Source organism: Tachypleus tridentatus, chromosome 13 (genome assembly GCF_004210375.1).
Source record: "Tachypleus tridentatus isolate NWPU-2018 chromosome 13, ASM421037v1, whole genome shotgun sequence".
In the NCBI taxonomy this organism is placed as follows: Eukaryota; Metazoa; Arthropoda; class Merostomata; order Xiphosura; family Limulidae; genus Tachypleus; species Tachypleus tridentatus.
The window spans coordinates 133,183,456-133,206,484 of NC_134837.1; the positions used below are offsets into that span (position 1 = coordinate 133,183,456).

The 23,029-nt window shown below is 30.7% G+C and overlaps 1 protein-coding gene across 14 annotated transcripts in view; it reads left to right on the forward strand.

The window, feature by feature from the left end:
- Window positions 1-23,029, forward strand: part of LOC143240593 (band 3 anion transport protein-like) — a 75,673-nt gene that overhangs the window by 19,612 nt on the left and 33,032 nt on the right. For all 14 annotated transcript variants that reach the window (XR_013021834.1, XR_013021835.1, XM_076483300.1 and 11 more), the window contains 9 exons: window positions 850-1,022; window positions 2,056-2,140; window positions 8,021-8,163; window positions 10,035-10,186; window positions 12,711-12,891; window positions 14,657-14,885; window positions 18,931-19,060; window positions 19,656-19,853; window positions 22,209-22,313. Coding sequence is in view for 12 of the 14 variants with exons in the window: in XM_076483300.1 (XP_076339415.1) it covers window positions 850-1,022; window positions 2,056-2,140; window positions 8,021-8,163; window positions 10,035-10,186; window positions 12,711-12,891; window positions 14,657-14,885; window positions 18,931-19,060; window positions 19,656-19,853; window positions 22,209-22,313 (1,396 nt within the window). In the remaining 2 variants the exon portion in view is untranslated. The remainder of the gene's footprint in view (window positions 1-849; window positions 1,023-2,055; window positions 2,141-8,020; window positions 8,164-10,034; window positions 10,187-12,710; window positions 12,892-14,656; window positions 14,886-18,930; window positions 19,061-19,655; window positions 19,854-22,208; window positions 22,314-23,029) is intronic.

Below are 23,029 nucleotides of genomic sequence, written 5' to 3' on the forward strand. Positions count from 1 at the left end.
AAAATGATAGTTTTATTAAGTCTTATAAACAGTGAGTTTGAATATTAATTTAAATGGCATTTCTCTGTAATAACATGAAGTTATTTTTTGCTGCTAAATAATGTTATATGGTAAACAAAATAATTTTAATGGTCATTAACAAATAACCTCAAACATACCAGTAAAATACTGTCATCTGAAGAGTTAACAACATCTAAGGTGTCTTAAAATTACAAAGCAAATCCATTGTAGTATCCTAAAGTGTAGTAATAAAAAAAAAAACTTTTTTACACTGCTACATAAAATAAGGAGATATTAAAGTTCAACTTTGATGTTCTACATAATATTTATAACTTTGAAATATTAAGGTAACAAGTTCACTCTGAGAAACCAACAAATGAGTATCTCAGAGTGGAATGTCTAATTCTCATTAAATCAAGTTAGGATATCAGGATATGCATCTTATTACTGGTAAATAAAGCTACATTCTCTGGAGGACACATTTTTTATTAATAATAAATCAAGCTAGGATCTTAAGAGTGACATTTTATTCCAGAAATGTAAATCAAGAGCATTGTAAACTAATGTTAAATATTCAACACCAAAACTTGTCCTGCAATAAAGGTTTTTAACCCTGGAACTAGGCTGATTGTGACACAAAATTGTGTAACTTATTTGTGTGCTCATCTTGTACATGAGATGCAGTCAACCAAGCTAATTAATGACTGTTCACAGCAATACTTGATGAAAGCTGTGAAAATCCAATCAACATAAGTTATTTAAACTTTTCCAGGTAAATTTCTCTACTTGATACCCTTCATATATGTTTATACCAGAATGATATTGTCTGTTTTCACTGTTCAAATCCAGACTCTCTATGGAAAGTTCAGTACCAAGTGAAGTAGTCCCTGCTCGTACTAGAATGCACCCAGATGATATTTGTGAATTAGAACCATTAATGTCAGAGAGAGCAGCTGCTCCAGTTCCAGACAATAGGAAGCTATCAGAATCTCACAGAGAACCTAAAGTAACTTTTGAGCTTGGTAAGAGTAATTTAATGTCATTACTGTAACATAGTGAAGCAGTGATTGTATAATGCAAAAACATGTCTTTCACATGCAAAAAATCACATTTTTAGTGAAGAGTTGTTAATAAACTAAAATATTTGTCCATGAATATATTGAGTATTTGTTTTTAATGTTCTGTGTGAAAAGGTAGTTAGTTAGGTCTGACGTAAGAGAGAACTATGAACATATCCTAAAAGAAAGGATGTGACAAGTGAGTGTGGCAGGAAGGGCTTGATTTTCTATTGATAGCTCAATAACCAAACCAAACTGGAGGTTATAAAAATTATGGTTTGTCTGAGCAATAGTGATTCTACAAAGAGTAATTTACCTTTAATTTTTTGCTTTTTCAAGAGATGATAGAAAAAAAGATATTGTGCTATACTAATTGGTATAACATAAAAATAGCTTTAAAATTTTGAATGTAAGATTAAAACTTTGTTGTGCATAGTAGAGGACACATTGATTGATTAAATTTTGTTGAAGGTTAAATAATTGAAACAAAGAGGTAAAATGATTGTGTTTATTTTAGTTTTTCAAAAGGATTAAAGGAACTGATCTGATGAAATAGTGCATTCTAATCTTTGAGTAAAGAGCATAACAAAATGTTTCATTAATTTTTTTTCATTACTGGGTTAATTTTAAGTTCTAATCTATGATGGTAGCTCACTTTGATTAGAAATTTATGTTAATTAAAGTGGAAATTAAGTTTCATTTTGCTTGATTGTTTAATAAAAAGGTAACTTATTTTTAAAAGAAATTTTTTCTGTGTTGTTTTGTCACAGAGGATCAATAATATCACTGAACATAACAGATCACTTTAAACTGAATGTGAAACATGTTTTTTTTTTGTCTTAATACACTTTTCAATTTTAATCCATTAGCTGTGAAGTTCTTATTGTTTTGAGCTATTTACATCAAAATGCAGAATTAGTCATGTCAATTTGAAGTTGTCGTGCCTATTTTTAGGTATTCCTGAGTGGTGTTTATTAATTAACTGTTCATGATGTAGGTGATGAAGTAAAGGAAGAAGATTGTAAGAATGAAACCAAAGCTAAAGAAGAAGAGGGGAAAAAACGTCATCGTAACAGAGACAAGTACATACAAAAAAATAAGTTAAATTATTAAACCATTCTTTTGGTAAAAAGTACTTCATTTTGTTTGCTAGACAGTTCTTAAGAATTATAAATTCTTACAAGTTACTTTACTAACTCTGAATGTAGCATGTGTTCAAGTTTTATCATTGAACTGAAATTCAATTTTCTATGTGATAAGTAATTTTTTTTACTTCATTTAAAAACTATTAGGATATTATATAAAGGATTTACCCATAAACGAGTGTTATATTCTGGTGTGTTTGGAAGCTAGAAATATATTTCTCATTAATTTTTAGGTGATTGCTATTGTGAAAAAAAACAAAACAATTTGGAACGACTTATTTTGAAATATGAATGCTAATGTTTTTTCAACAATTCAAAAATGAACTTTGTTAAACAAAAAATGTTTATTGGTTCTCATGTTCATATTTTTTGTTATGATTAACTCAGAAAAAAAAATCTGTATCTTGGAATATATACTCATTTCTATGTACAACAAAACATTTACATCATCATCATTAGAAGCCCACTACCACCAGTAGGAGGGCTACACATGCTCTTCCATGTACAATAATTTCCATGAGCACTAGCATTAGAACAAAGCTCATTTTTACCTCAGCACTGCTTTGTTCGTACATTCCCCTTTTCTTTTTTCTTAGGGTTTAAGAGTGTTTTTGTGATTATTACTTAACTTTTCATAGCCTTTTGTTAATTTTCTTGATTATGAGACTGAAATATACCAAATTTTGAACATTTCAATGTAAATTTAGTTTTAATTATTTTCAGTTTGAATTTTTTTTTTCTTTCACACAAATGTGTAACTTTTTTAATGTGTGTTTGGTTGTTTGTATAAGGTTTATTTAACACAAATTCCTGGTAGTTAAATCAAGCATAAGAGTTTCGTTAAATACTTTTAAACATTATCATTAGGTAAATGATATTTCATTTCATACATCAAGCAGCTATGTGTCAAGTGTACAAGGACACTGAACATCCTCTTGTGTTTTCTCTTCCACATCTTGGAGAGCGAATAGATGTTATACGCTCAAAATCTATTGTGTTATCTTTCTATCAAAACTGAATTATGAGTTTCTGGCCTATGATTCTGCCAGAACCTCGGCCTTGAAAATGTTGGACCCTATTCACCATCTGGGGCTTTGGCTCTGCAAAGGGGCTTTCCACATTTTTTCAGTCTAGAGTTTGTACACTGAGTCTCATGAACCTTCTTTAAACCTCTGCAGATTGCAACTGTATTCGCTGTATGCTTCAAAACTTTCACGATCCTTACCACAGAATTCCACTTGGAGCTATATTTTCCTTCATCAGCAGGCCATGCTTCTTCAGACTAGACAGTCTACCATTATTCCTTTTGGCCTTTGTATCAAGGTGCAGTTAGCTGAATTGGGTCTGTTGTTGAATGACATTGCTGTTTCCACAGATCAGCCCACCCCACTATGACTTATTACCATCCTCAAATGTGACCTTTCTTTGATTCATCTGAAGAAAGTGGATACTCCTGATTGGAAGTATCATCTTCTATTTGCCAAACATTTTTCAAACCATTCTTCCACTTACATTTATACAGATAGTTTGAAATCAGGTGACTCTGTGGGCTTTGCCATGGTTTGTAGTGATTTGTAGTTCTACACAGGGTTCTACTCTACAGTTTCTGTGGTCACTAGAAATGAGCAACGTGATAAGCTTTTCTAGATAAAACCTTCCATTGGATTTTGGTTGTTTTGTTTTTGTAAGGATTGGAAGAGGAAGTTGTCCTAATTAGGCTGTGATGCATTTGTCACAGATTTGTAATTTATTTACTTTTATCTGGGACTGATGCATCAATGTGGGGTCTGTATGATACTCAAATCACAATAGCCCACATTTTATCGTCATGCCATTGTTACAACCATAAGCTACAGCACCATTTTAGACATGTTTTTACCTTGATACTCTCCATCTTACAAATATTTTTAATTTTTTAGAGACAGTTGACCTCTTTAATTCTATTTAAGTTTTATCCGATGTTGGGCTATTGTTTTTGTTTCAACTCAATTTCCCTTTACACTTCAAATACTTTTACGTTTTCAGTTGTTTGACACAGATAATCTCGTTACTTTGTGCCATAAAATGCCAAACAACAACTTGGATCATGCACTACTGACATACCAGCCAATTTTTTTCAGAAATTATAATGAAAAAAAAAGAAGTGAATATCGAGAATTACCTGGATTATTAATTCATGTTTTCATATTTCTGACATTTCCAGTGGTTCTGATACTCTTCAACAAGAGCCATCCACTGCTGTAATGGTAACTGGAAACACTCTGATGGTCAGTGGTTCTACTGCCATTTTGCACCAGCTGATTAGTTCCATTCTGATGTTGGGTCCAGAACTCCCAACCTCCTGCTTCTGTTGCTTCAGCTGATCCTGCCCCATGTTTTGACTACTTTCACTAATTTTGTTTTCTCACTTGTTTTAGTTTTTTGTTTCCTCTTCTGAATCAGGATCATATAATTTAATTTTCTCCTTTCATTGTGGATCATGTAGAAGCTTTGCAGCATATGAATTGCTTCATGTTATTTCTCATCTATTTTTGACAGTATTCATCTAATTAATGATGCACATAAATGGATTAATGAGATTCCCACTGTTCCTATCTACTATCTAGTAGTTTCTTTAGATAGTAGATAAGGACAGTGGGAATCTCGTTAATCTATACATGCGTGTCACTAATTAGGTGACACAGCATTACACAGGTACATTATTGTGCAAAAGTGTTAGGAGAAAGTCAAAAATTAAATTTCAAACTACTTTCAAAGTTTTTTATTTGTCAAATCCCAGATCTGCTCAATTGGATTGAGATAGGGGCTCTTGGGAGCCACTGTATCATTTGAATGACTTCAGTAATTTCTTTCTTAGCTGTGTAGTTTCTCCATTGGTTGGATGAGCATGAGTGTTTGAGGTCTCTATCTTCTTAATAGTTGAACTCTTTACCAATAATATACAAACCATCTGATGATGCTTGTGCAGGTCCATTATTCCATCTATTTTACCAATATCTGCTGTTTTTGTAGTAGAAAAACACACCCAAACCATCATATGCCTCCCAAAGGTTTCATGGTAAGTATCTTTCACCTTTCTTCTGCTGCACATATAACATATGCTTTGAATAAGATATTTCAAACTTGGACTCACCCATCCATAATGACAATCCATCTTGACAATATTTGGAGATTGAAGTGAAGGTTTTTCAGTTGATACATGTTCAACATTCCATTTTCATCGAGTCTTTTTTGTACTGTAGATCTGGACTCTTGTGTCATTTGATAATGATCTTTTATCTCATGGATGAGCTCAGTGTCAGTCTTCATTCTGTTCTGAAGGCTACATAAATATACTTAACATCAGTATCATTGAGTTTAGGTTTTCTGTTTCTTCCTTTCATAATTTCAAATATACCTGTCTTCGTCTCATGATCTAGGGTGTACTTGACAATGTACACAACATACATACATACAACATACAGTTCTCCTCTAGTCACATAACCAAACTTGTCATAGCTACTGCCTTTTAAAATAATTGCTTTTAAATTTCGTGTTATGAAAAATATTAAATAGGCGTGAAATGTTCACTCACAAAATAAGTTAACATTATCCACACTAAAGTCTTTTATATATGACATCTGCTCACTTTAGTTTCTTATTTTTGTGGACTAGGTGGACCCTGCCAGTTTACTTCTACAGCCTTGCAGTGTTGCTTCCTTTCCTGTTTGTAGTCCTGGAGGCAATTTATTTTCTAGAAATGCTCCTCAGCTCTGGCCTGGTTGGTGTTCAGTTATCTCACTATGTATGCCAGAAAACTGGATTACTTAGGAGCTCATTAGGATTTGCTTCCCCATCCTTCAAATCTGCACTTTACAAGATTAGAATATTATGGAGCAATTCCCTGGCCTCACCCTGTAGCTTTATACCTGTATTTTTCTCAGTCACATGAAGATGTGAGTTTGGAGTCTTGTCATATACCTTGGACTTGGGGGGTGGGGCTTTTGTAAGGAGAGTACATTCTTAAAGAGTACTGTTCTACTAAACTGTGGATATCTGGCATCATCTTGTCAAATTGAATTTGACTTTCATTGTTATTGCCTTCCTTCACCTTTGGATGTCTTGTTTAGTGTGGCTGGTTTGGCTCTCCAATTCAATCTTGATGCCTACCCTATATTTCATCCACTTTATGGTCTTTCTCAATTCATTTGCTGCACAGACTCAGCCTAAATTGTTTTTGAGACATTATACTTCTAATAACAAGGTTGTCCTGTTTTTTTTTACTTTTACATCACCTTTATTAAATAAAGAATATTTCCTGTATGAGAAGGATGCAATCTCACACTGGGTGATGCCCCATTATTCCATCACCCCATATAGTGTGTAAAATGTGCCATGGGTATTCCCTTTCTGATGTTGTGGTTTCAGACAAGAGATCATCTTTGTAATTTATTTATCTTTACCTTGCCCCTCCACCATTGTACAGAAGTTGGTTTCTATTTCTTTATTGTGCACAAATATGAATATATGTTTCAGAAGTAGAAGTTTTTCACACCTACAAATTTATTTTATAATACCTACTCACTCTTTTACACAACCTATTACCCTTCCCCCTCTCTGCTTTGTCAAGAATGAGCCTTAATTCCAGTGCTAATGCTTATATAGAGTGTGTTGCCCTCCTACTTATAATGATAAGTACTTCATAGGCTGGTGTAGTACTAGTTTATACATGTTGGTAGGGAGCTTCATTTAAGGCTTGTGATGTGCAGAAAACTTTTCATAGCAGTTGTGTAAGGTAATAACTCTTCATTGTGCAGAGAGATGTATCTTAGAAATACATTTTCAAGTAAGGGAATTGTTAATTTTATAAAGGTAATATGTTCCATTTCCACTTGAATATTATTAAATATTCTGAAGTTTTAAATTTTATTTAGATGATTTTTTGACTCAGTTTTGAAATTTTTCAGACTTTTTTCAAGTGTACATTCTCATGCTGGTCTTTTTTTAGGTTTAATAAATTAATGTGAAAATAAGAGACCATTAACACAATGCATTAATCATTAAATTTTGTTTTCCAAAAAAAGAATTGCCACTTTTTTCTAAATTTTTATGAGAAAACAAGATATTCCCATGTTAGGTGATATAGATGAAAAATCAATTTGATAGTTTTGCTACAGTAGTTTTTTTTCTACCAAGGAGAAATCAGTTGAATTTAAGAAAGATGAAACAAACTTGGTTGAATACTTGGTAAACTCCGTGCTGTAGAATTGTTTGAACCTTGCTTCCTCATGTGTTGTTCTCATTTTTTATATGAAAGGTTTTGTGATTTTTTTGTTTTTTTTTGTTTACATTATCACACTAAGAGCTATTACCGATAATAAAGTTTTTGGTGCAGAGAAAGTAATTTAAAATATTTCTTTCATAAATTTCATGAAAATGAATCAAGAACTTGAGGATATTCTCCACAACCTTCTGTAGTTTTTGTGAAGAGGTGATATTAAAAGTTAGTTACAGTTTAAAACGATTGTTGTGATAAAACCTTAATTGTTTATCCCAAAATACAAAGTATTATTTATCAGTAATTTTGTGCTCTAAATAAGATGAGAATGTAGATACATAGATCAGGTTAAAAAAAAACCTTAAAAAAGTATTCGCTCAATTAAAACTAAAACTATTAATTGATTTCATTGTTTTGGTTCTTTTGCTTTTATCTGGAGTTTGATGTGGATTTATACATATTTCAAAACAAAACTTGTGATTAATTTATGAGTTATTTATTTACTAACAGAATATGTTCTCAGCATACTCTGTATTAACTTTAAGACATCTCGTTGTCAGACATGATCATCATCGTCATCACCACCATCGGCGACATTACAGACGTCAAGGATCTGATATTGAACCTAGTTATATGTCATGGATTGTAACGGAACCAGATGAAGCAGAGACGCTACAGACTGCTGACTTGGAAGATATTGCTAGTAAGAATTTTTTTAATTTTTTGTTTTTGGAATAAGAGAGAAACCATAATTTATAAGTTACTGAAATCAACAATTTGACTAGGTAAAACTGTTTACAATTGTTGTAAGTTAAAGCACTTGGATCACGGAAAAGCCTTGACGTACTATTAGGTGAAGAACACTATAAAACAAAATGGTTGCTTGCTGTGTATACAAAATAAAATCACAATTTATATTTCAGTAAGAGATGAGTTAGTTCACAAGCAGTTTTGAGGTAGTGTTTTACAACTTTTCCTCTGTGTACAATTTTCAGATGTTGTACTTAACTACTCTGTTGCTTTTAGGACTATTTATAAAGTGTTTTAACTATTAGCATGAGTTCAGTCATTTTGATCACCATTGCAATCACCAGCTAACCAAGAATGTTACCATACTATACCTTCTGTTGTAATACCTGTCTTCAAAACATGTGGCAAGCTTTCAGTAAACAGTCTTTTGTTTACAAAATGAAATAATTTAATAAAAATTTGTTTGTGAATATATGGTGTTGCAGTGTAACATACTCTTAACTAGTCTGAGGACAAGATGGTTTTCATGTTAAGATTAAAATACTTTTATTTTTCATCTTGAAGTTTGCAAATTTTATTTGCATAACACAAATCTTTTTAAAGAATATTAGAATTATTTCCCATCTTAACTCTGTATAGACTTGGACAATTTGACCAACCATGTAACCACTACAAAAGTACAAAGAAAATTTAATTTTCTTTTTAAAGAATGGCTGCAGGTTGTAATATGAAATCGACTATTTATTCTAAATAGTTTACAGTTTATAACAGTGTACACCCGCTTTTATTTAATCTTATTATTTTATTACTTTTTGAATCATTTTTGAACTAAACCCACAATACAAGCTGTAAATCACACAAGGAATGCACAGCTAAAGTTAGTGTTAAATGATATAACACATAAGCAACTCTTGAGCTAACCGCAGTTGTACCTTGTAGAGAAATTTTTTTGTTTCATTATCTAAGTTTCTAATTTTTACATTTTAGTTACATTTATAACAATAAAAATGTATGAAAAACAAATGTGAGCTCATAGTTTTAGGCTTTGGCCTCTTGGCAAAATTTAAGCCTGCTTTTTATTATAATGTCACTAGCATATTAAGTACTTTTAATCTATTTCTAATATCTGCTTAAAGTCACAAAATAATAACATGCACAAAGCAAACAATATCCTTAACTAAGGTATAAGTGCTTAACATAAATACTTTAGCTGCTCAGTGTAAACTAAGAAATACCAAATTTCAATCTGTAAATGAAGTAATTAGAAAATCTTTATTGAAGATGAGATAACATCATGCTTTATTTCATAAATTAAAATGTAGTCTTTCTATTGGTTATAAATGGAGACTGAGCATTTAGTTAACTGTTTCCTTTTAAATAAAGAAATAAACTTTAATATCATGTAAATCGTAAATTTGTTAACTGTGTTTTGATGAAAGTTATTTTTTTATGTGTTGATAGTAGAAAAGTTTAAAATTTGAATATAATTTTATACATTTAGGTATAATTGCACTTTGACCTCTCATATTGAGAGGGTTAAAGCAACTTGTATAATTATTTTTATCTTTCATATTGGGAAAGTATGTACAAAGTATACTGATTTATTTTAAACGAAACAAATGTGTCTGTCATAGCCTTAGGATTTATTTATTTAATCATGAAAATTCATTTGTAGTTTTATTCAAATGGTAAAAGTCATATGTTACCTAATTTTTTTAAAAACAAACTCGTTTTAGATATTAGTTTAGTAACTTGGTATCTAATTTCACAGAATATATCAAATATGCTCCAAAATAACGTGCATCCCTGGGTTTACTTAAATAGGTCGTCGTTTTGAAAATCCACGCGGAATTCGTCGACACAAGATTCAAGCAAAAAGTTCTGTATCTTCGTTTATTCATCTTAGTCGAAAAGATGGATCTGGAGCTCGGGCATCTCCCTTTGTGAAGAAATTGTATGACCATCAGCCTCATGAGGTGTTTCATTTGTATAATTTTATTTGTTCATAGGCTTACTATCTGAAAGTCAAATAAAATCCTTTCCTGTATATATTTACAATTGAAAACTTAAAATATGTTTTTCAAACATGATGCATTTATCTTAGGTTCTGTTTTTATTGCATTTATCTACCTGGCATTGTTTTCTTTTAGATATTTCACTGGATTCAGGCTAAGATGTTTGGTGCTTTGCAGTTTTCTCAAGCATGTTTTTTTAGAGCTCAGCTAGCTTCTAAATCCAGGGTACTGAAACAGAGCAACTGGCTACTAATGAGAACAAGCTTTTTCTGATTGTACCATCTCATCTACAACATCTGTTCCATACGTTGTCTGGTTGTATAAAAACAGTTTCTAGTTTTGTCTTCTCAGTAACTTAAATTCCAATAGACATGTGAAAAGAGCTGAAAATGCAAACATTCTTCCTTGGTTTGCACCTGTAAACAGCCAACATAGAAAAGTCACTGTGTTTAAAAATTGTACTGGTGTACATCTCTGGTGTTTAGTGCAGGTGATGAAATTTTTTTTCTTAATTCACTGTTCCAACAGGGCTGTTTTTTTTTCTGCAATTCTTTTTGTCAATTCATGTCTGTGGATACATTCCTCCCTTTTTCTAAATATGGTGTCACCAACCTGAGTTGCACATTGTCTGCTAATCTCTGACTGTCTGGGTGGGTTTCATCTTTGCTTAGGTAGGGGAAACTATTCAGAATGTATTTTACAGCAATTTCTACTTCCAGTGAAAACTTTATTCTGAATTTGACCATTTTGTTTGCCATGTGTTGTCTAGTGGTACCATACTTTTTTGGAAAACAGTTGCTCATTCACTGTAATGTTCTATCCTGTATCAGACATTCTTTTTCCAAGAAAGCCATTACAAATGTGTGATGCCAGAGGAAGTTTGTCTGTTTGACATTGAACACTTTTCTTTGCTCCCAAGTCAAAATGCAAATATTTCAGTTTTTTTTCAGAATCAGTTCCCAAGCATTACCTCTGTAAAGAAAGAAATTTTCTGTTGTGCAGACCAAAAGCTCTTCAAATAAGTACTTTTATTACCATATGTCTTACAAATACGTTGCAGTGTAATAAATGCTTGTAATTTTTCCAGAGATAATTTTCAGGAATTATCATTTTGCATCAATGCATCATTAGATGTGGTATTACACTTTTATATCAATCAATAAATGAAAAGCACTAGGAGGACTATTAGTGTTGCATTTTGCATACTGTATGGGATCTTGAACATCTACCAATATTTTATATATTCTCAACACTGGGATTCATAATTTCCCTAACTGTTCCATCCTTCTCAGTCTCATGTAAACCATCTTCCGCTGATGATGCAGCTTGGCAAAATGGCTGGAGCAGCTGCAAGAGATGACACAGGTACAGTGACTGGCATTGTGTTTGGAGAGATGTTTTGGTGGTGGTGGCACTTTCTTCACTTTCAATTGCAGGACTTTATATTTCACAAATCAAGGACTTGTTATTTTCATGATTGCTAACATTCCTCGAATTACAATCATTTTCTGACAAAATTGTGAGCATCTTTTACTTGTTGCTTACACATTTGTATTTTTTGAACAATTTTTGAGTTTTTTTAATCTGAGATTTTCTATCACTATATATGTACTCAAATCAACAGACAAGTAGACACCATTTCTTGTGGAAACTAACAGAATTATAGATAATGTTAAAATATACTCAAATCAATGTACAAGTAGATGCCACTTCTTGTGGAAGCTAATAGAATTATAGGTAGATAATGTTTAAATATACTGAAATCAGTAGACAAGTAGATGCCACTTCCCACAGGAATTTATTGGATTATAGGTAGACTTTACCAAAATTCATATGTTGTTTGAGATTTAAAAGGCCAAAATATAATCATATGCTAATGTTACCAAAAAGACGAGAGTTCACTTAAGAGATAAAATATCTATACTGAAACTGCAGGCTAGTTGCAATGAAAACAAAAGTATGTTATAAGTAAAAAAGTATTGTAAACAGCAGTCAAATTGATGCATCTTTGGTGGTTCTAGGTAGAAGTAATTATATCTTTTTAATTTTGAAATTCTGTCTTTGAAACCCCATCAAGTTATTTAATACACAGATGTAAGAAAAGTTGTGAATGGATAACAGTGTATCTTGCATACAGAGAAAGGTATTTAAATTTTAAAAGTTGAAACTGTCAAAGTGGTAGCCTTGGCAGTTCTCATGTTAGAAAAAAGTATTAATATTGTAAAAATATTTTGTCATTATATAGAAAAATACAACAGTTTATTATTTGAAACAGAGAATTAGTTAAAATGTAACAAATATAACAACAGCTTTGTGCTTTAAAAGTAATTCCAAATATTTTATAACATGCAGTTTTGAATTTCTACATGTCATTTTTAGTCTGAGGTCTTTCATGTATTGAAATAAAGTGAGACAATCTCTTTGATTAGTTGAAAGATTGACTGTTATGTTTATATATGTATTAAATATGTTTCTTGATTTTCAGATTTTTGTTGAGTTAGATGAATTGGTAAGTGGAGAAGGTGAAGAACTTGAATGGAAAGAAACTGCCCGCTGGATCAAATATGAGGAAAATATTGAAGAGGGTGCTGATCGGTGGGGAAAACCTCATATTGCTTCATTGTCATTTCACAGTCTTTTGTCTTTAAGGAAATGTATTGAACAAGGTAACTTCAGTCTTGTGTAAATTGTACTAGCTTGTTATTTCAGATGTCTGCCTGTAAGAGAATGCACAGAAAAAACCAACAAACAATTTGATGTTACTTCTTTATCATTCTATTATTTTTTATTTCTTAAAAGAAATATTTTTAAAGTGGTTATAATTTAAGTTAGTAATAGATCAATTGGTAGTGTAATGATTCTTAGAGATGTAATTTGGTGGTTGATATTTTTATTTAACCTGTTGGACAGGTGATGTATAATGAGTGTCTTAGTTCTTTTTTATAGAAATGCAATCATTATTTTGTGATCATTTTCTCTGTTGTTTTTTAAATTTTCATCAAACCGTTGAAACAGTGCATTGATTACATAGCAACATGGGTTTTAATTATTTGTATTATAAAATATTTGTGTTAGGTGTATTATGTTTTTAAACACTACATTCTAAACAAGTATGATTGTAATAATTCTTTGCTGGCTATAAAAGGCTTACACACAATAACAGCTGTAGATTTTATTAATTTGCATGCCTTTATGTGTTACTGTAGCTAAAGAAAGCATGGAGCTACCAGTCTCGCAGTTAAGGTTAAGATTTGAGCTTAGGTTATTTTGCAGTGACATAGACTGAAATATGGATGTATTTGACCATTTTAGATAACAAATCCCATCCAATGATCAGTCATGTACTGAAGTTTTCAGCTATATCATCAATCCAGCTAGGTTGAAGGCAAAAAATATCCAAATAAGCTTAATATTTCTTCAAGTGTGGGAGATGTTTGTGTAGTAAATAAAATTAACAGTAATTGTTACAGTGATGATATTATGCTTAGTAAAATCACTAAGACTGCTGCAGTGATGATATTATGCTTAGTAAAATCACTGTAAGACTGTTAGAGTGATGATATTATGCTTAGTAAAATCACTAAAACTGTTACAGTGATGATATTATGCTTAGTAAAATCACTAAAACTGTTACAGTGATGATATTATGCTTAGTAAAATCACTAAAACTGTTACAGTGATGATATTATGCTTAGTAAAATCACTAAAACTGTTACAGTGATGATATTATGCTTAGTAAAATCACTAAAACTGTTACAGTGATGATATTATGCTTAGTAAAATCACTAAAACTGTTACAGTGATGATATTATGCTTAGTAAAATCACTAAGACTGTTGCAGTGATGATATTATGCTTAGTAAAATCACTAAGACTGTTGCAGTGATGATATTATGCTTAGTAAAATCACTGTAAGACTGTTTCAGTGATGATATTATGCTTAGTAAAATCACTAAGACTGTTTCAGTGATGACATTATGCTTAGTAAAATCACTGTAAGGCTGTTTCAGTGATGGCATTATGCTTAGTAAAATCACTGTAAGGCTGTTGCAGTGATGACATTATGCTTAGTAAAATCACTGTAAGACTGTTGCAGTGATGGCATTATGCTTAGTAAAATCACTGTAAGACTGTTGCAGTGATGACATGCTTAGTAAAATCACTGTAAGACTGTTGCAGTGATGACATTATGCTTAGTAAAATCACTGTAAGACTGTTGCAGTGATGACATTTTGCTTAGTAAAATCACTGTAAGACTGTTGCAGTGATGACATTTTGCTTAGTAAAATCACTGTAAGACTGTTGCAGTGATTAGATTATGTATAGTGAGTCATCTTAGCACATATTTACTTGTTTTCTTTGTCAACTGAATCTTGAATCAACTTTACCATCTAATACTGTTTTATGTACATTGTTATATGTGATTCTTCAGGTACTGTTTTACTGGACCTGGAAGAGAAAGACTTGCCAGGCATTGCTTATAGAATTGTGGAGAACATGGTCATCACTGACCAGATCAAATCAGAACAGCGAGGGGCTGTCATGAGGGCACTTTTACTTCGACACAGACATGTTAATGAGCGTAATTTTGCTCCTTTTGGCCTCAGACGGAATTATTCTGGTTATTCTAATCTGTACTTAGCTGGTCATGATAAATACAAGTATGTAATTTATTTTATTTTTGGAGCTCCTTATAAGCTCCTATAGGATTTCATAGGTCCTTTTACTTTATAAGTTGCTTTGAAGTATTTATTTCTGCTAATTTTTTGAAACTCATCTATGATTTTGAAATTATTAATGTTACATTTGGTTTATTAACATGTTTGCTGCCATATGTCTCATTGGTGGGTCACAGACAGTTATGTTTTAAAACCAAATATCTGTTGTGGGTGATAAGATTTATGACACTGTGACTGTTCCTTGGAAGCTCTTGATGTTTAATTTTATTTACACTTAAATTATCAATACTGCTGATGGCAGGGAATGTTAATTTTTTTAACACTAAACTGACGAGATTTAATGTAGTGTGTTTGAAGAGGAAGGAAATTCAAGTAATTTTATGGTGGACTATTAATTGTTTGTGAAGTTCTGTATCAACACTAAAATGCCCATCTGCGTTGACTGAATGCTCATATTGTGTTGCTTGTTTTATTGCTATACACAAATAAATTACTGGGTAAAATATTTTGAAACTCGGGGTGAACCTTCTATGGGTTGTGTAGCTTCAGGAAATGAAATATTTTTTGTAGTATTTATATGAATTCACAGCTTTGAAAATTTGAAAATATTTTATTATGACACATTTTTCTTATAGTACTTTAGGAGGAAAGTTCACAGTTTTGAACCTGAAGGAAATGGTGCCTGTTCAATGAAAATGTATTGTTATCAGTTGTAACTAGTCATTGTTCCTCAGTTTTGGTTCTCATGATGGGACAATTGCTTGTAACTCAGCTTGGAGAAGTCATAAGCAACTAATCTAAACACAGTTTTCTTTTTCATTGTTTTCAAGTATAAGCCAGTGATGAAAGTGAATTACATTATAGGAAGAACTTGTAATATAAAAATTAGTTTTATTTATGAATAAAACAAATTGTTTTTTTTATTATTATTATAAAAAGTACATTTTGCTAAGCTTATGTAGCACTGTTAAGTAGATATATTTGAATAACAGAATGGAAATGTTTCATATTAAAGTATCAATATTGATGCTACAATTAAAAATTAAAATAATTATACTTTTACACCTGAATAATAGTTTATGGCTATGTTATTGTTTTTCAATAAAGAGAGCTTTGATTTTTTCTGCTACTTCTGTTATTTTCTGTGCTAATGATCTTAATACCCATAAAAACAAATGAGTGTTTATTTTGAACCATGTAATCAAACACAGAAGGTGGGACTTTTAAACATTCTTTTAATCTTACAGACACTTGTCAGGAATTTTTTTCAAATATAAGTATTACCTCATCCCAAACACCAGTCCTAGTCTTCTTACTAGTACGCAGTGAAATTTAAGATCTATGTTCTAATCTTTAAATGTTTTTAACCAATTTTTTCATTTGGCTTGTTGATAAAGCTTATAATCTTGGAGAATTTCTGGCTTGAATATTTACCTATTACATCACTAAAGTTTCTTCTTTTGTCAAACATAGTCTTTCATCACAAAATTTAAAGATTTTGACCCAACCATTTTGTGGTTCTCAAAAATGCCAGATGAACCCAAGAATTCCTGATTCATCTAATTTATTCAGGATCAGAACTGAAGAAATTACCATTTCCATTTCACTCATTTCCCCAGTTTTCTGGGTCTTTTATGTAGATGACAATTTTTACATCCTTTAAGGAAATTGATTGTCTAAATAATTTTTTTTCACATTTGAATGCATTTTACCCCAGCATCAGTTTACAGTTAAAGTTGAAGTTGATGAAAAAATGTCCTTGGTTTAAAATAAATATACAATAAATTTGTTTATAAGGTCACTTCAGGATTCTTGCCTAATGTTACATGTAAAGGATGTGGTAATTCTTGCATTAGAAATAACTGCCAACAAATGTTTAATATTAACTTTTTTGCAGTGATGTGATACCTTTCACATCACCTGTACTGGGGATGAGGAAGGACATTTATGCAACAGTACATAGAGTAACCCTGAGCTGTTCTTCAAAACCTGTTCTTATTTTAATTTTGTCTTTAGTAGTTATGTGCACTTAAACTTGATATAGCTTGAGAGCAAGGTGGCTTTCAATTCAGTATAAAAATACTTTTCTTCATCTTATAGTTTTCATATTTGATTTCAATGACTTCTAGAACCTCTTAAATGAATATCAGAATACTTTGAGGTAAATATCTGTATTTTATTTTTCATTTTCTCTTCCATATCAATAACTCTAGCTATTGTCTTCATCTTAAAATGCAATGAAATGATTAAAATTAGGAAATGGAGAAGTACATTTTTTTAATGCTTTGTAAAATATCTTACAATATATTGTTTTGGTTATATTTATAATTTCAGGTCTTTTCCTTATCACTTATAGCAAATTTTTAATGTCTTATTTTCTTTTTGCATCCTTTACCATTTATAATTCATCTTAACACAAGTCAACGGTACTCTCTGGTAAAGATGTGCAACACTGTGGCAAAATTCTCATACATAATGTAATAGTGTAAGCCATGAGAAATTATACATAGTATAATGTATGTTTAAAAATATTTAAACCTTTCAATTATGCATTTTAAAACAAATGCATATTTAACTAAAATATAAAAGTATGACCTAAATGCAATTTAAATGTACCTTTAACTATAACATTTTGGTGAGAAACAAAAATGAATATGATAGCCAAACAAGCAGCCAACAATACTACAGGGAGTTACATTATTTTCTGATGAAAACTGCATACCAATTTGAAAATGACTGTTGTTGGACTATAGTGTAAAATGAACTTTTTCTGATGATTATGTACATGTATATATTAATTCTTCATGTAGGCTATAAAGCTTAAATCTATTGAAGGTGGGCATAGCACCAGTTAGGGCTTGACAAAATTTATTACTTGTTTCAAATGCATTCATCCAGAAAGCTTTAAAATGTACATGTCAGTGTGTTAACTAATAAATTGTCTAGACATAGATTTATATAACTGGCATTATGTTATTAAAGATACAAAGTGCCAAAGCAAAGAATTTTTGTAGCTTATGGGTCACATGACAATATATCTGAAGTTTTAAGTAGTTTTTTAAAGGTTTGTTTTGAAATAAAAAATGTAAACCTTATATAACAAAACTTTGAATAATAACATACAAGGTTAATTTCATTCACGTACATTAATAGTAGAGGTGTTAACTAAATTTTGAGTGTAACAGTGAATTACACAGAAAAGTGTTTAAAGGGGTACCTGTGTCAAAAGGGTTAAAAGAATGATTAAATCACCCTTTCTTTGTGTTTGATCACATGGTCAAAATAAACACTCATTTATTTTTTACAGAGAAAATTATGTAAAGAAAAGAAAAACTAAAGAAGCTATCATTAAAATAATGAAAACTTACTATTAATTAGTTTTCAGGTGCAAAATCACATTTATTTGAACTATTCTGTATTTAACAATTGTGTTTAATTTGCTCGTATTTTGTTGCTTAGTTATGTAGTGTTACTGTTCTTACTGCAACATATACTGATTTAGTTCAGCTACTCAAATATATCTACTTGGTGGTGCTTGGTGAACCAGCAGAATAGTGCATTTTATAAAACTGAATTTTTAGAAACATATGTACATGTTTTATCTGTAAATAAAAATGTATAAATGTATAAAATGATAAAATTTAACTTTGTGTGGCTAGAAATGATGTTTGTAAACTTGCACAATTAGTCCTGCCTTTCTTTTAAAGCATATGAAAAGTTTGCTTTATTATTCTCTACTTCAGTTGAGGTGTATAGGAAGGTATTTTTGGAACAAGATCAGGTTTGAAATTATGCTGACAAATTGACTGTTAGGCCTTATTTGTGTTAAGCTTAATTGATCTAAATAACTCTTTGAATTGACATTGAAAAATCACTGAAAAGAAAGTGTATAACATAATATACATCAATGAATATAAAACAAGTTTTAAATTTAATAAATATATTAATATGTTTTAGTTGAATAGTTTTGTTGCGAGTATTGATTTTGATTTGAAGAAAAATACACATTAATTTTGACCTGTTGTAGATCATCCCCAAAGACCATATCATCAAATGGAAGTTTTACTTGTCAAGATATTCCAGTTGTAAAAGTTGCTCCTATCAGTAGCTTTAGGTCTGCTGCATCTGACACAGCATTGCCAGTTGATGATGAACAAGTGAGTGTTCTGTGTAACCGTACAATTAAGTCATGACACAGTATTTTCACAGATCTCTTATTTGCAAAGTTTTATTCCATGAAGAACTTAATAAGGATAATTGTGTGATGTGTTACTTGTCATCAGTGGAGATGTGTGAAGTACTTTACTGTTATAAGACATTTTTTATAATTATGTTGTGATGCGTTATTGTTTCAAATCATTTGGTTGGAAGATTTTATTCCATGAAGAACTTAATAAAGATAATTGTGTGATGTGTTACTTGTCATCAGTTGAGATGTGTGAAGTACTTTACTGTTATAAGAAGTTTCAAAATTAATTTGTTCATTTTTATTCCTTGTTCATATTTTAGAGCTGTATTAGAATGTGTTATTACAAGTCATTAAAATTCTAGGTACTCCTTTCAACTTTTAATTTCAAGATCAACATGTGTTCCATTTTTTGAGAGGGTAATAGTGTTGGTTATAGAGGGTAATATTGTAATAGTGTAGAAATGTATATGACTTTTTGCAACACAGTTGGGTAAGACATAACATTAAAAAAAAAGAATTTAAATTGAAAGGTTTTAAATTATGTGCTTTTATTCACTCTTTAGAGTCAGAAACAGGGTGAGATCATGTTTCATAGTGTATCTCAAGAAGACATCCCAAAGCTGGACCAGAGCATCTTGCGGAGGATTCCAGAAGGTGCTGAAGCTACTACTGTTTTAGTTGGAGCACTGGATTTTCTTGAACAACCAACTATAGCATTTGTTAGACTTGCTGAAGGTCAAATTATGCCCAACTTGGTTGAGGTAAATATTTTAATTTGCTTAACCATATCAACACAGGTTAATGTCCATGTCATCAAATTTGTAGAATCACATTGAAAATTTTATTGAAGTACTATTTTATAAATGTATGTAAATAAGTTTGGTATAAAATTGTAGATTATAATTTAAATTTTAGTATTATACATTAGTGAATTTCTTAATTTAAAAGTAAGTCTTTAAAATAAATCCTAAATATTGATTGTGTGTCACATGATATCTTGATTACAATGTGGTTCAAATGAGATGTTTGCAATGTCAAAATACAGAGTCTATAGTTTCTTATGAATTAGATATTCAAATGATCAGTATGGATAAGCTAGAATATAAGATGAGAACCTTCTGTATTTTCTGAGATAATGTATTTATTGAATCAATTAAGATGCCCATGCTCACTCCTTCCATTTTTGAAAGTACTTGTTTATGTACATCATCTGTGAAATATTTGGGTGGTAAGATAAGCTGGTAGTGAGCTTGAAAAAAATTTTTTTTAACCCAAATACAGCTCAGTTATTAAGTTTGATAAGTTATAGTGGAATTATGTGGTACTGATATAATAACTTATGATTTTTTGTTACTTCATAGTGTATATACATAAAACCTAAAAACGTTTGTTTTATATCCTCCATTTGAGAAATTTTTAAGGCTTAGCAACTTACAGCAAGCAGCAAAAAATTCTAAGTTTGTAACTGGTAGAGATAATTGTCTTCTATACTTCTTTATTTTTTGTTCTATGTTTTAAGAAAAATAATTAAAATTTAAGAACTTGTTTGTTAATAGTAATAATAGATATAGTTATATAATGTATTAAAATCAAAATGTAACCATATTTTTACAAAATACTGGTGTGCTAGAGCACAGCCAAGACAGGTCATTTTGTAAAGGTCAGTTTTGTATTCTTGGATGTGGTAACATGAGTGCATGCATATTGCATCATTGCAACTTTTGTAACATTAGTCAGGAACAGTTGAAAAGGTCAGTAAAATAAGTAAATATAGACATAATGTTATGATATTTAAGCTATTTACCCTAAACATTTGTATTTTCGTGTTATATGCAGTCACTGTTGAACAAAAAAAAAGCATAATTTATATCAATTTCCTAATTTTTCATGATGGTTGTGAGATTTGTAAAATTGACTGAATCCATGCAGGGATTCATAAGTGAATGAAGCAAATAAATTATAATTTGTTTTCTATTTGAAAAAAAACCAACAAAAAATGGATAATCATTTGAAGCATATAAAGATTTTGTGTGTGAAATTAGAAAATGCTCTGTGTAAAAGAATTTTTAACCTTAAAATTATTTTGGATTTTGGACAGCCAACATTCCTTCAAAAAAGGCTTGAGAAAAACAGTACTTAAAACAACCTTATAATTAATAATGAATATAATATTTTGCATATGAAAGTTGTAATGTTATCTGATAATCTGTAAAATTTCATAAAGATACATTGACTAATTTAAAAGTTATAGCATGATAACTATAACAAACACAAAATGATTATGAGGTTGGTCTGTGATACCAAGCCCATAGTGAAAAAGTTAAGCTGACACAACAATAGCATATTTTAGGATTGTGAATGTCATACTGTTTCTAACTTGGTGGATGTAGGTATCTGTTTGTTTAAGGTAGCCTTAACCTTTGAACAGGTAATTGATAATGTATAGACTAGGCAAATTTCCCAATTTTTCTAAAACTAACTTAACTTAAACTCAGTATATTTATGAGTAGTTGAATGTAGAATATATTGGACATGTTCGAGGCCAAATTTAGTACACATCATGGTCAAGTTAAATATCACTTTTGTTAGGCTTGCTGAAGGCCAGGTTTTAACCAGATTGTTTAAGATAAATACCTCAAAGTGCTTAACCTTACCTAAATTTAATCTAACCTGTGGACAACCACCTGTAATCCATACATCAGATTATGAGCAGCTTGGTTGAAATTTCTCAGTTTGCCCTGTGATTTTGTGTGTGTGTGTTTTACAAATTTTAAAAATCAGTTCAGGATGAAGTTATTAATGAAAATATTAAGTGGCTAAACCATTCGTAGTAATATCTTAAGTTTTACCCTTATTTATTAAATATATAGACATTACACATAATTACTTATTGAAGGAGGAAAATTACATCTAAAAAATATTTTATGGAAATTTACAAACATTGAAACTGTTTACCACATGGTGCACATAATTTTGGGAATTTGTCATTTATTACCTCTTTCTTAATGTCTAACCAATCATTTTAATTCAAGACGCGTACATTTGGTTAAAATTAGGTCATTTTATTATGTGTATAAAGCTATATATTTTTCAAGTTTTTGTTTATCGTTATGCAGGTTTCCATTCCAGTCCGTTTTGTGTTTGTTCTGTTGGGCCCTATGCATACAAGTCTGGATTATCATGAGATAGGCCGTTCTATATCAACTTTAATGTCTAACAGGGTGAGTTTCATTGGAAAATTCTGTATCATTGGGTATTTAAATTTTTAATTCTGTCATGAGCATTAAGCACTTGTCAGGTGTATTGTGCACACCTACTTATCAAATGTTAAACTTTAAGTAAAAATAATGACCTTAACAATATTTCAAAAATTTAACTTTGAAAAATTGTCTTTTTTAACATTTATTTTAATGTAATTCACACAGAAAAATGTTCAAAGTTTCATTTCTCTACAGTTTAAGTCTTGCTTTAAACAATACATTTTGTAATTAAAAACGTTTTCTGCCCATCTCAAAGCACATGTTTATATTTGTTAAGAAACTTATCCCTTTAGTTTTTGTTTTTTTCCCCATGACTTTCCTTCTCTATTTGAGGTTTTATTTTTACAGCTCTTTAGGTTCACCTTTTTATAATGCTGTATCATGTCATCTAAACAATCACAATTACTCTCAATGTGGGACAGCAGTAAGTTTATAGGCATAAAATGCTAAAATCCAGAGCAAGTTTAAGTCCACATGTTATTGGAAAAAACTATTTATGTTAATGTAAAGTATACAAATTAGTGTGAAGAGCAGTTTATGGTTTTGTGGGAGAGTGACTGGATTGAGCTCCTAGACAAGTGAACAACATGATCTAATGGGAGGTTTAAAAAACTTGAGAACAAACTATAGATCTGGGAATGATTTATTGTTACCTTAGATGTTTGTATTGTTCCTGA